This window comes from Aphelocoma coerulescens, chromosome 3 (genome assembly GCF_041296385.1).
Source record: "Aphelocoma coerulescens isolate FSJ_1873_10779 chromosome 3, UR_Acoe_1.0, whole genome shotgun sequence".
Taxonomy (NCBI): Eukaryota; Metazoa; Chordata; class Aves; order Passeriformes; family Corvidae; genus Aphelocoma; species Aphelocoma coerulescens.
In genome coordinates this window covers 115723310-115736528 of record NC_091016.1, presented here as the reverse complement: position 1 = coordinate 115736528, position 13219 = coordinate 115723310, and the positions used below count along the sequence as shown (strand labels likewise).

Genomic DNA, 13219 nt, shown 5'->3' with positions numbered 1-13219 from the left:
CTGTCAGAGCTGATTTCAGCATGGTTGCTGAGTTGAATTTATTAGTTTCTTTCTTATCTTGGGAGTCCTGCCAAATGTGGGCCTTGAGGCTCATAAATTCTGCATTCTTTGTGTCCATTATCAGTGTGACATCCTTCTTCCTAAGCTTTGTTAACCTCTCCCTAGGTCTGAGATCATCAAAACTTGTCCAGCTGTAAATTTTAACACAGCAATATTAGTGACAATTTATCTTTCTAATACCTGAACATCACTGAGAGCTTGTTAGTCACTCTCTGTTTCATGGATTAAGTCTCCTTTTTTTTGATTAGGAACGTTTTTAAACTGGAAGAGGGCAGCTGTAGATTATGTATTAGGAAGAAATTTGTTACTGTGGGGGTGTGAGGCTCTGGCACGGGTTGCCCAGAGCAGCTGTGGGTGCTCCATCCCTGGAAGCGTCCAAGGCCAGGTTGGATGTGAATCGTGCCGCAACCAGGCCAGGAGACACTTCAGAGACAGAGTCAGAGAAGCGGGTATTTGCTTTATTCGGCGCGCCGGGTGTGTGGGGATCGCTCCTCCAAACACACACACCTGGTGCTCTCTACAGCACACTATTAAGGGTTAAATTATGAATATTCATCACATTCCTTGGGACAGGTGTGGTTACACAAATTATTTCTTGGAAGTCATTAGCATATGGGCCACGCATGCGCTGTGTGTCCTGGTGGTCGCGCTGAGGAAGGCCTCTCCTCTTCCTCGGGGGTCTTTCTGATGAAGGCCAGTACTCATCCTCGCAGTGAACTTTTCACCTTTCTCCCTGGACATGCGTAGTCCTTTGAGGGATGATTCAGCAATCTCTGAGATGATCCTTGTCCCCTCTATCTTGACAAGATTAGGGTGAATTTGGCTTCTCAGGCTTTGTAATTAACATCTTCTGTCTGAACTAACATTTGCTGTCTCCCAATAGTTAACTTGTGCTTACACGCGTTAGTTATTGACTGCCCCTTCTTCAGACGGGGCTTTGTGCAGCCTGGCCTAGCGGAAGGTGTCCCTGCCCATGGCAGGGAGGTTGGATCTAGATGCTGTTATAAACATATATTGTAATATTGGCTTCTCGCAAAGTATAAAGGTAGATATTATATAATGTTAGAAATGCTTTTTGCTGTGTGGATGTGGTTTTCTCTCTTTTTAGCAAGAATGTTAGCAAGTGTGAGCAAGTAAGATAACCTCCAAGCGAACAGAGGATGAGGCCCAAGGAGCTGCTAATCAACACTTTGTCCAGGGAACAAAAGGGCCCAAAGGCTGCTCTGCCCGGAGAACGGGGTCCCAGGGGGGCCAGAGCCACTATCCCCGCTCTGCCCGGGGGGCAAAGAGGCCAAAGCTGCAATCAGCCCTGACTGTCTGGAGAATTACCTACCATCGACTCTTACCTAGCGGGCCCAACCCCAAGAATCAAAAGAAATAAAACCACAAGGCAGAAGAATACGCATGCTCTAAAAAGGCGGAACCAAGGAGTGGCCATGCAGAACAGCTCCGGGAAAAGTTTTAATATTAACAGAGAACAGACAGTAAAAATGGTATAAAAAGGACTATCCCCGAGCATCAGGTGTGCTCTTGGCAGAGCACCAAGGCACCCGGCCGTTACCCCTTTGCTTTATTTTATGTGTCTCTTATTGTCTTTATATTAAACCCTTTAAATTCTCACAGGAGAGTGAACCTCGTTTTTCACAATGCTCTTCAAGGTTTCCAACCCAAACCATTCTATGATTCTATGTTGATATAAGTTACACTACAAACACCGTGTGCAGACAACCTGGGGTTCACAAACTCTGGGATTTTCCTTCGTGTAAAAGCAAAGTGACCTTTATTAACAAATTCCCAGTGCTTTCTTACCAAGCTGAGCACTCCCATTACCGGCTGTGCCGGGCTGGGGCTCCCAGCCCGCCTGATCCGGGGAGCCGCGGGCGGCCCCTCAGGGCCCATCCCCGGAGGCTCGGGGCCCGCGGCGGGGCGGGCACAGCCGCTGATGGCGCCCGGCCGCTCCCCCGGAAGCGCCGCCATTTCCGCCGGCGGTTGCCAGGGGGACGCGGCTGCCGGCGCGGCCGCGCTGCCGTGAGAGCCGGCCCGGGTCGGCTCCCGCGCTCCGCCGGGATGTTCATCTACCTGTGCAAGAAGGTGCTGCTGGGGACACGCGGGACGGCGGAGGGCAGGCTGCTCTCGGGCAGGGGGAGCTGCCCTGGGGAGTCCCGGGGGTCGGGAATCCGCGGGAGCTGAGGGGACCCTCGGGGTCCCCCCGCCGCCTGCGGCCGCTGCGAGGAGGCCGGACACGGTGCGGCATTCCCAGAGCGCTGCCCTGCTCTGTCCCGCCACTTCCCTCGGCCCGGCTGGGGTTTCTTTGATCTCCCGCTGCACCAGCAGCTCCGCAGTTTTCCCCCCGGTGGGCTTTGGACGCGGCTTTTCCGCTGGAGACCGGAGCGCTGTGCACTGTGTGACCACGGTCACCTGCTTTGGTTGCTGAGCACACCTTCGAAGGTGTCCTGTTATTATTACTTACTTCATGTGTTCAATTGCTCGAGTGTGGCACAGTTTCATTAGTGATTGTAATTCTGTCTTCTCTCCTCTTTTTTGCATATACGGATCTGTTAATAGAAATAAATTTATCTCTTGTCCAGTTGTAGGTGTCTTTGAGGTGCTCAAATAGACTATGTAAAATAAAACGTTGTTGTTGCAACTGTGTAGAGATGCAAAATACTTCTTTTTCAGATTGCAATTCCAGGTAATGTTCGATTAAAATGTATTTCCTGGAATAAGAATCAAGGTTTTATAGCCTGTGGTGGAGAGGATGGATTACTGAAAGTTCTAAAATTAGAAACACAAACAGGTAAATGCGGGGGGGCAGCGTTTTTTGGTTTTGGCGGGTTTTTGTTGTTGTTGTTGTTTGTCTGTTTTTATTTTAAGAGCAACACACTTAAGAAAGCATAACTTTTCCCTTGAGTTCCTTGGCAATATTGCATATGTTTTAAATCTGTACATAGCTAGTTATGTATTTCCACTAACATCACATTTTTTCATCACTGTCTTTTGAATACAGTTTTCCTCCAGCTGGTCTTACTTGGCACACAATTTGTCTGCCTGTTATATTTGCTGAAGTTTTCTTCAGTGCTGCTTTTTTTTTTTTCAGGGCATATCATTCATTCTTTTTGTGTAGGCTTCTTCTTTATTTTGGAACTTACTTTGTTATTTCTTGATTTTGTTTGAACGTTCTCTACCATCTTAATTATTTTAGGGGAGAAAGCTGTGTATTTTCTTTTAAATAAATGTGTTCCAAGAAAGGTAAAATCAATTTTCAAAAATTTTTAAACTTTTTTTTTCTGAATGTAACAAAATGTGATAGCCATAGCTGCTGTTGTGGTGGTTTTTTTTTGTTTGTTTGTTTTGTTTTGTTTATTTTGTTGGCTTTTTTTCCTGAAAAACTGCTAGACCATAAGGCATATATCAATTTGGATGACAGATGTGAACAGCAAACACATGGAACAGAGAGGGGAAAATTCCATCTCGCAGTTACTATATACTTTCTTTTAAGTGGTTCAGTTTATCTCTGTAAATAGTGATTAGAGCTGCAGTATTCATAGAAACATGGTAATATGTTTGCTTTGTTAGGTTTATTTTCATAGTGAATTTTGTTATTTTTTAGATGAAGCAAAGATAAAGGGACTGGCGGCTCCTAACAACATTTCTGTGACTCAGACTCTTGAAGGCCATAGTGGTAAGTGTATTTGGGCATTTAGTCTGCTTTTGGTTAGAATAAAAAAACCACAAGATTTTGTGAAGCTGATAGAGTAATTTTGGTGTAACTTTTTATTGTAAGTCTGAAATACAGGTTATGAGTATTTAGCATGGGTATGTAACAGCTTGGTTGTATATTTTTACCATGTTATCCTGGATAAAGTTGTTTGGGGTTTTCATGTCTGTGAGATTTGCTTATGTGTTACAGTAGCTTTCCATTTTCTTCTGAAGAAATGAAAGTTATTTCAGTAAACATGATTTCTGTGTTAAACATTCTTCCCTTTATTGACAAATTACAGAATGTGTATATGCATAGACTGCAGTGTAGTGTACAGACAAAATTTAGAGAGGTTAGAAAGCAAGCTGCAGAAGGATAATGTGTGAAGGTAAAAACTGAATGCAGCAAAATTAGGGAGGACTTAAATTCTCACATGAGAAATGGTGAATGGTCATCACCCATGGACAATGGGATATGAAGAGGATTATAAAATCCTTGCAATATTTGAAGAAGTGGACTTTTTTACGAGGACTTGCAGTTGAAATCTGGCAAGAGTCAGGTTATTTTAAGGGCTTAATTAAATAGGATTGGAACAAATTAATTGTGAGGAATTGATTTAGTGGATACTTTGGGTGAATGTGTTCAATTCTGAAACAGATTACTATTACCTTAAAAATCCCTGACATTCAGAATATCTTTGATTGCATCTATTGGTAAAGTTCATGACTGAAACACTAAAAATGGAAATGATACAGAGAGAATGGGTACCCAGGAGTGAGGGAGGGAAAAAGTGCGATGCAAGTTGATGTACAGTATGGAACTGATAAAAGTTCAAATATGTTTCAAGTAAAGTCAAATATTTGTGAGTGGGATCCCATATGAAACTTGAGGGTCTGAAGCATTTATATGTAGAATGCTCTTTTGGGTAATTATCAGGGAGATTGTTTTAAAAGTGCAGCAATAGTGAGGATCAGACTACTGAGAGGAAGAAAAACCCAAAACTTCCTGTAACAGTAAAGTTTTGTCAGTATCCAAGAGTGTCAGAGGTGGTCAGAAACTGCGTAACTATGATTTGGGTTTTGGGTGTGGAATCAATACTCTGAGTAGGATTTGGAGAGGATGTTACTCCAGTGGGTGAATATAGAAGCAAAAGGAGCTCTTGAGCAGAATTTTAAAAGAGGAAATAAGTGGCACAGAAAGAAACCTACAACTAAATCAAAGTCAGCAGTGCAAATTTCTGAAAAGCTCCAGGCTGATTAGGTTGGATGTGATATTTTTATTAACTTACTTAAATAGTGCCAATAAAAAGCTTTTTATCACTTTCTAGGCTTTGTGCAGGTTGTGACGTGGAATGAACAGTATCAAAAATTGACTACCAGTGATCAAAATGGCCTCATTATTGTGTGGATGCTGTACAGAGGTATTCTGCAAATAAACTTGGGATAATATTCTGTGTCATGAGAAATATTTTTTTTTCCCCTCGCCTGCAGTTTTTACAATTCTTTTCTGGAGTTTTTATTTTGCAGATTGTATAGTTCAAAATAGCTTTAAAACAATTTTCAAGTTTTATTGTAATACTTGTTTATAGTGTAGTCATATGTGACAAGGCATTGGTCCTGCTGAGCCTACTGTAGAAGAAGATACCAGTACTTAGCCATGTGCTTGATAAAGTGCTCTAAATTTTTGATCTCTGCTGCTTTATTCCCTTGGAATACTATATGAAAAATACATTGTGCATTGAGCACAAACATATTGGTAGACTAGAAGAACTTATCAACCCTGCTTAAAGCATCAATTAAATAGTCTCATAAAAACAATCTTTAGAAATGTTTAAGGTAGTGAACCAATATGACTAACCAGTGTATGACTGTAATTATCTTTTATTGCTCTTGACCCTTTCACACACACATATATACTACTGTGGTTCACTGGCATTCATTTGAAAGCCAGCAAACCTCACAGTCAAGGTAACCACTTTCCAACACATCTGGGAAAGAAAAAGAAAATAAAGGGCTTTCCTATTCTTTTGGGAATTTTAGTTTAATGAAAAATGGAAACAAATAAAATCTTAGCTCTGCTTCTCATTTCAGGAGTAAAGAATAAAACTCAGTCTTTCTGGCTGATTTGTGGTGGCTACTGTCATATAAATAATCTCCTCTTAGTTTTAGAAAGTAATCAGTAAATTTCTTACTACCTATTCATAGCAAAGCCAGTTGTTTGCTCTGTTTATGTTTCCTATTGTATTGTCAGTTCTGAAATTCCTTAAGCACAGAACTCTTTCTGTAGGGCCCCTCTTGGACTTTGGCTCCCCTTTCCGAGCCCTCATTCGTCACTGTTCGCTTTGGAAATGAGCAGCTCCCATGTGAGCTCTGGGTTTCACAGTAACTGTGCCTGTGTCTTCTGGGGACACTGTACTGTAGTCTTGTTAGGCTTTTACTGAAAGGGCAATTCAGTGATTAGCATGTCCCTTGAGTCCTCTAGAGGTTTGTCAAATCAGAAGTGTAACTCAGTTCTTCTCTCACTACAAATAGGTTCTTGGTATGAAGAGATGATTAACAACAGAAATAAATCAGTGGTTCGAAGTATGAGCTGGAATGCTGATGGACAGAAGATTTGTATTGTATATGAAGATGGAGCTGTGATTGTTGGATCAGTGGATGGTAAAATTTTAAGCCCTACTAATTGCTGTGCTATTACACAAATTTGTTCGTAGTGTTATATACACAGTGGCCCTGTTTCTCTAGGTAAATACAATTAATAGTTAGTTACTAATTGTTGCTTTGACTTTAGCTGTTTTAGTTTTTACACTGGTAACTTGCATCCTGTTTTAAATTTTATGGTGTATTGATTAAGTGCAGTCAATGTTCTGTTCCAGGCAATCGCATTTGGGGAAAAGACTTGAAAGGTACCCACCTGTCCCACGTGGCCTGGTCCTCTGATAGCAAAATTCTACTCTTTGGAATGGCAAATGGAGAGATTCACATTTATGACAATCAGGGAAATTTTATTGTAAGTTCATTGTTGTATAATCAAGGACTATAACTTCAACAGGCATAAAAGCTCACTTCCTCTTAATTTATTTCATGTTTGTTTAGTTGGTGGACTTCAGTACTGAGAACTGGACAACCTCCTGCACAGAGCTTTTATTCAAGAATTCTGCAGCTTTTTATAATAATTTCTTTTCTGGTAGCTAAATGAATATCACATCAACTAATGCCTTTTGGCCTTGCAATGATTACTGAAAATGTAAAAGTAGGAATGGTCATACTAGTGAAATTAAATGAAACTCTTTAGGACATCTGAAAATACTTACTTTCAAAGATGTTTGTGATGATAGGTCAGATTTAATATTTTTAAGCTGTTGTTTCTTTCCTCTCTTCATTATTTGGAGGAACTAATGCTGGCTTAAAGGATACTGACTTCTTACAGCCTCTACTTCTTAAAGTATTAGCATGCTTTTAGAAAAAAGCAATAGTTTATTTTCCTATTGCTCCTATTATTCTTTAGAGAAACCTGGTAGTGAGTGGAAAAATAACAGCTATAGTATATTGTTGAAGTCCTACAACCTAGACTTCTTTTTTTTTTTTTTTCTACTTACTTGGAGTATTGGAATATGACTATAGCAAAATGCTAAGTAAAAACACTGGTTTTAAAGTCTGTGATTTGGGACCATGTTCTTAACTTTTAAATGCTTAATATGGTGAATTTTCTTCTCCTTTCCATTACCTTTCTAAGAAAGTATCTGCTACCCTTCCCATTTTCTTTTCTTTATCCTCCCACTGTATCTTTCTTCCTTCCCACTGTGTGAGTCATGGTATTTCCAACTGCTGAATTACTGCTAGAGAATTACTGAAATTCTTTAAATAACTTGCTGTCATTTCCCCCACCATATCAACAACATGTATGGTTGTGCTCTCTTTCCCTCTTCCCTTCTCTCCCATAACTTACCTGGCATTCCTCTTTGAAATGATCCAGGAATACTCTTATCTTTCAGAAAAACCCTTACTTGTGTTACCAGGTATTCAGGGCTAATTATTGCAAAAGTGAACTCATCTTGATTGGTGTTTTAATTTGGATACTAGTTTTTTTCCATTGTTTTTATATGTTATTCAGCAGACTTTAGTCGAGAAAAAGCAGACAGAAGGTTGTTTTTTTTTTAATATTGTGCCCAGGAACGGTTTGAAATACTTTTTCTTTTTTTCCAATGCTCCAGGGGGTTTCTTGTGTCTATGTACATGTGTGTGTGCACAGTGGGCTTTTTATGTTGTTGGTTTTCTTTGTTTTTAAGTTACTTTTCAAAGAATGAAAATGCCAATATTAGGGTACTCCTTTGTAGTTAAAAATATATGTTTTCATGTGTCTGATCTGGCTTTGATTATATAAGGAAGTTTTTCAAACCCATAAAATTCTGAGAACTTGAAAATTTTTCTTGGAACAGGAAAACAATTTTGCTTAGACATCTTGTCTTTTGCAAGTGTCAGTAGAGATATAAATTATTCTTTAAATAACCTGTTGTATATGACTTTAATTAACCATTCTTGTGTAGGTGAAAATGAAGCTGAGTTGTTTGGTGAACTCAACTGGAGCATTCTGTATTGCTGGGATACACTGGTACCACGGTACCCAAGGCTACATTGAACCCAACTGTCCTTGCCTTGCTGTCTGTTATGACAACGGGAGATGTCAGATAATGAGAGATGAGAATGACTACAGTAGGTACAAAATGTGGGGTGTGAGTTACTGAGCTGCTCTTGACCCAAAATGTCTACTTGTGTTGATATTCTTAATGTTTATTCCTTAAAAACTAGATCCTATTTTGATTGACACTGGTATCAATGTAGTGTGTATTCAGTGGAACCCCAATGGAAGTGTCCTGGCAGTGGCAGGCTCCCTCAAAGCAGCTTCTCAAGATAAAGATGTCAATGTTGTGCAGTTCTATACTCCCTTTGGTGAGGTAAAAATATTTGATATATAATAGAAATGTTTATTTGTTTGTTTTAAAAATTTTATTATGTTTTGCTACAGGGTCATTACTGATGGAATTTGAATGCCAAAATGTAGGTGTTTAGTGTGTTTAACATGCTCTCAGTTATCCATCTAGGATATCCACATGGATCTGGAAAGGTGGCACAGGACCAAGTACCATTTTAGAACAGCAGGGTAGTGTCCAGCACGAAAATCCAAGTGCATCTCAAAACACTAATGATAGGATAAGTGTGTGGTGTCTAGCTTTGAACACCAGATCCCATGAGACTATAGAGGATGAGCAGTTTTGAGCATAGACACCAGTCAAGATGTCAGCATCTGTGTATAAAATCGAGAAGTACTTTTCTTTCTACACTGTCTAAGAAACTTGGACATCTCTAGATTAGAAGCTGAAAATTAGAAGCTAAATTAGAAGCTGAAAATTAGAAGCTGAAAAGAAGCTGAAAAGCTGAAAAGCAGTGAATGCTCCCCTCTTTTTTATGGAATCAGTGAAACTGGCAAAAAGGCATCCTGTATGAGTAAAAGCAATGGCTCAGAAACCTCAGAAAAGCTAAATTGTTTCTAAACTTCTTCATTTGGCTGTTGGGGCTATTGTTTTGTAAATGTTTTTTGTTCATACTGTCTTTTTGATAGTATGTTAGATGTTTAATAGTTGAGAGATAACTGGTCAATACATTTTTGTTGTGCTATTTTTGCCTTGCCAGGTAATATCCCTTTCTCTCTTAGTAATATATCTGAAAGTTAGTGTAATGTATCAGAGTGCAATGAAGTTTGTCCTTTGTACAAAAGTACCAGCCAGCTCTGAGCTGAACTGTGAAAGGGGTTGGTATCTAACATCATCTGTAGGGGCTTCCCTAGTTGAAAGTATTTAATGGAACCAAAGTTTTTTGGCAGTAATGTTACATCTCTGGTTGCTAATGTCCTTCAGATTAACTGAAATGGATGTTCCAGATTTTGTATTTAATGTTCAGAAGTAAATTCTTCAGGTTTTAGAATTTTGTACTAGTTCTGATACTCAGATATGGACTTGACTTTTTGGAAGATGGTATTTTCTGTGAATAATGTGTGACCAGTATTTTGACTTGGTATTTGCATCTGGTCAAAGGCACGAAATAGGTACTGAACTGTGTAAGTTCATTGGTAGCAGTTTCCTTAGACACAAAGTTATGCCCTCACAAGGAAAGTTAGATCTAAGCATAAGTATCAGTGTTATACTCAATAAAATGTATTTTTTAAAGCCTAAGATTATTTTAAAACATACAGTAAACAGTAGATAAGTGTATCTTTTATTACATACATCTGTATTATTTGCAACTAAAAAGGTACCCACAAACAAGTGCTCTGTGGGACTAAGGTTATAGCTTTTGAAAGCATTATTTTTTTTCCAATTGTTTCCTTCATTCAATTTAAAATTCTTCAGCAAAATAAAGATACTTGAAAAAAGATGGAAAGTGTACCAACTGCCTTTCTTAGATTCTTTTGGAAAGGGGATAGAGAAGAGGAAAATGTCCATTACCTCACTGAAAATTGTGTACATATGCAGCTAATTCATTGCATGCTCTTGACATAGATTAGGGATATGTTTTTATTTAAGCTATCAGCTGTAGTTAAGGTTTTGTCCATGAACTGACTAATACACTTCGAGCGTCAGTGAAACTTCTGAGGTGTGTCAGGATCAGTATTATTGCTGTGTTTTAGTTGTGACTGAAATGATAAAGGTGATTCAAATTACCAGCCAAAGGAAATAATGTTTATAACTGTCGTTCTCCATCTACTGTTTCTTTGTGTAAGATCGAACTATCACTGAGTCTTGTTTTTAATTTCTCTCTGGAGAAATAAAACACAAACGAAAAAACAACAAACCAAACCTGAGGTGAAAGAACACATTATGGTGTACACCTTAAATATCTCTCTCTTTGCAAATGTATTGCAATTTGATAATTGTTATGGGGTACTGTAAAGAATATCTACGGGGTTTTTTTTCATCAACTATCAAAATTGTTGTTTATGTATTTTAGAGTGGCTTTCCTGTGATAAATTCAGAATCTTTTTCTTTCCTTGTTCTAACGAAGCACTTACGTACACTGAAAGTTCCTGGCAAACAGATATCCTCCTTGTCCTGGGAGGGAGGTGGACTGAAAATTGCACTGGCTGTTGATTATTACATATATTTTGCAAACATTCGTCCACATTACAAGGTATGTAATAATGTGAAGCTTAATTGTATTAATAAGTTTCCTATTTATATAGGAAACTCATAACTTCCTATAAGTTATTTATTCTCTTTCTGATCAGGTTGAAAAAGTAGCTTTTTCTAATATACATACATACATATCTGTGGGTGTGTGTATGTATATATATATGAAATTAGTATTAGCTTAATTTAGGATTACAGCTTCATCAACACTACTGACTTGACATTTTAGTGGAATGTGAGGGTCTGTCTTGGTGATGCAGTGACTCAGCCATTGCCTTTACAATGCATTTGGAGTTTCATTTTCACAATAAGGAAATGTATGCATTGTTAAATTGGGCATGATTCTAAATTTTGTAGAAATGGAGGATGTCATTAGGTAAGGCTCCTGTGTTTTCACTGCTGTTTGGTTAACTAGGTCGAGCTAAGCGATACGATGGGAATTGTTTGAGTCTTAGTGGGTTTTTTTTTGGTGGTGAATTATTTATTTGAGCCAGGGAAGTTATGTAGAAACCTGAACAACAGAAATGAATGCAACCTGATAGATGTACTTCCTACTTAAATTTCAATTCCCCATATACTCCTTACAAGTATGTATTCAGCTAATTCTAAATAATGTTTTATCTTACCCACCACCTGAGTTTTTTTCATTTGGTGGGGTGTTGTTTTAGGAGTTAGGAATATTTCACTAAAATTCACAGTTTAACAAATAATAGCAATTACTATCCAGTATACAGTATTGTATACTTTTTTTTCCCAGCACAGGATATGTTCTTTAATCATCAGTGTGTACCCACTGTAATTAAAAAGAGAGTGCAATGTGAGGAACACCCTGCAGCTATATTGAAATGTATTCTTCCACTTGGTTGTGAAAAATCATTGGTTAGGGAGTTGTAAACACAAATCTGCTAGGAAACAATTTGAACTAGTTTGTAAATCTTCTGGAAAAGACTTTGGAAATCTGAGCTGGAAATTAGTCTTTCAGGAAATGCTACCTAATGTTTATTCTGGGAAATGTGTTAACAGCTGGAACACAGGCCTGTTGCTTTTTCTTAAACTCATCAGTATCTAGGAGACCACAAGTCTTTCAAGATCTGGCACAGTTTGCAAATTAATAATATTTTGAAACCTTAGTTTTAGAAACTGCATGTGTAAGCTCTTCTTCCCCCCCCAACTTCATTTTGTATAGTTGAAATGGAAAAAGATGTGTTCAAATTAAATTATTTCTGCATCAGATAAACTCCTAGTATGTTGATAGTGTACTCTATTTCAATGTTAAATATTTTTATGGTGAATGATATATGTTTTCCTTCAATAAATAATACACATTACTTCTGCTGTGTTCTGATTATATCAGTAACTCCCTTTTCAGAACTAGATATGCTAAAAGTGACAGTTATTAAATAGGAGTGATTTAAAGCAGTAATTATCTTAGGCTGGACTGGAATTAATGACCTGGAGATGAAGAGTTAATATCACATTACCAATATACTAAATAATTTATTTTCCTCTATTTTTCAATAAAGTAAAATAAGAGGGGTTTTTAAATTAACATGACAGTAAAAACTGTCAGTTGAGCTTATCTTTTTTTGACCTATTCATAGTTTGCATGGAGTTGTAATACTAATTAAGAGTCTGTAGATCTATTCTAGTTCTTCTGTTTATGCTGTAGTTTATCATCTTGGTTTCATTTCCTGAGGAGTGTGGGAACCTCTCTTGCCAGCACTAATAAGCTTTCTCTTCTCTCTCTCTAGTAGATGCTGATGCAGAGAATTCTATTAGTTTTTCTGCAATTCCATCATCATCTTTAAGTGGTTTGCTTTATGTCTCGTTTATTTGACAGCTTCACCTCCTTTCTGAGACATTTTCTGATTCTGTTCTATTTTATTGATTTTCATTATTAAATTCTGTACTTAAATCAGTCGAATGCAATAAAATGGATCCTCTTGTATATTCTGTTTCTTTTGCCTTTTTGCCCTTTCTCTTGTTAGAGGAATAATTATATTCTTCTGGGAGTAAGGGAGGGGTTTTCTCATGGTACTGATGTGGAAGAGGTGATGTGAGTTATTACAGTACTCCTGTATAATTGCTTAATTTGTCTGCTTCTGGAATTGCACTGTTTAGGGTATTTATTATATTTCCTCTGGGAAATGAACTTTGGGTTTCCAAATCAGTAGTCACAAAGCAAGCATTTTCATGGCAAAAACCATCATCACAGTAGGTATTTCTGCATACCCGCTGAACAAGGAAGAAACAAGGCAAAGTGAGATCTTGTCACA

General features: G+C 38.2%; 1 protein-coding gene across 2 annotated transcripts in view; it reads left to right on the top strand.

The window, feature by feature from the left end:
- The first annotated feature begins 2057 nt into the window (after nt 1-2057).
- WDR35 (WD repeat domain 35) overlaps nt 2058-13219 on the top strand; it is a 42433-nt gene continuing 31271 nt past the window's right edge. For both annotated transcript variants that reach the window (XM_069011645.1, XM_069011646.1), the window contains exons 1-9: nt 2058-2151; nt 2740-2857; nt 3671-3742; nt 5088-5180; nt 6292-6420; nt 6636-6769; nt 8307-8472; nt 8569-8714; nt 10819-10944. In XM_069011645.1, the coding sequence (XP_068867746.1) occupies nt 2128-2151; nt 2740-2857; nt 3671-3742; nt 5088-5180; nt 6292-6420; nt 6636-6769; nt 8307-8472; nt 8569-8714; nt 10819-10944 (1008 nt within the window). In that variant the 5' untranslated portion in view covers nt 2058-2127. The remainder of the gene's footprint in view (nt 2152-2739; nt 2858-3670; nt 3743-5087; nt 5181-6291; nt 6421-6635; nt 6770-8306; nt 8473-8568; nt 8715-10818; nt 10945-13219) is intronic.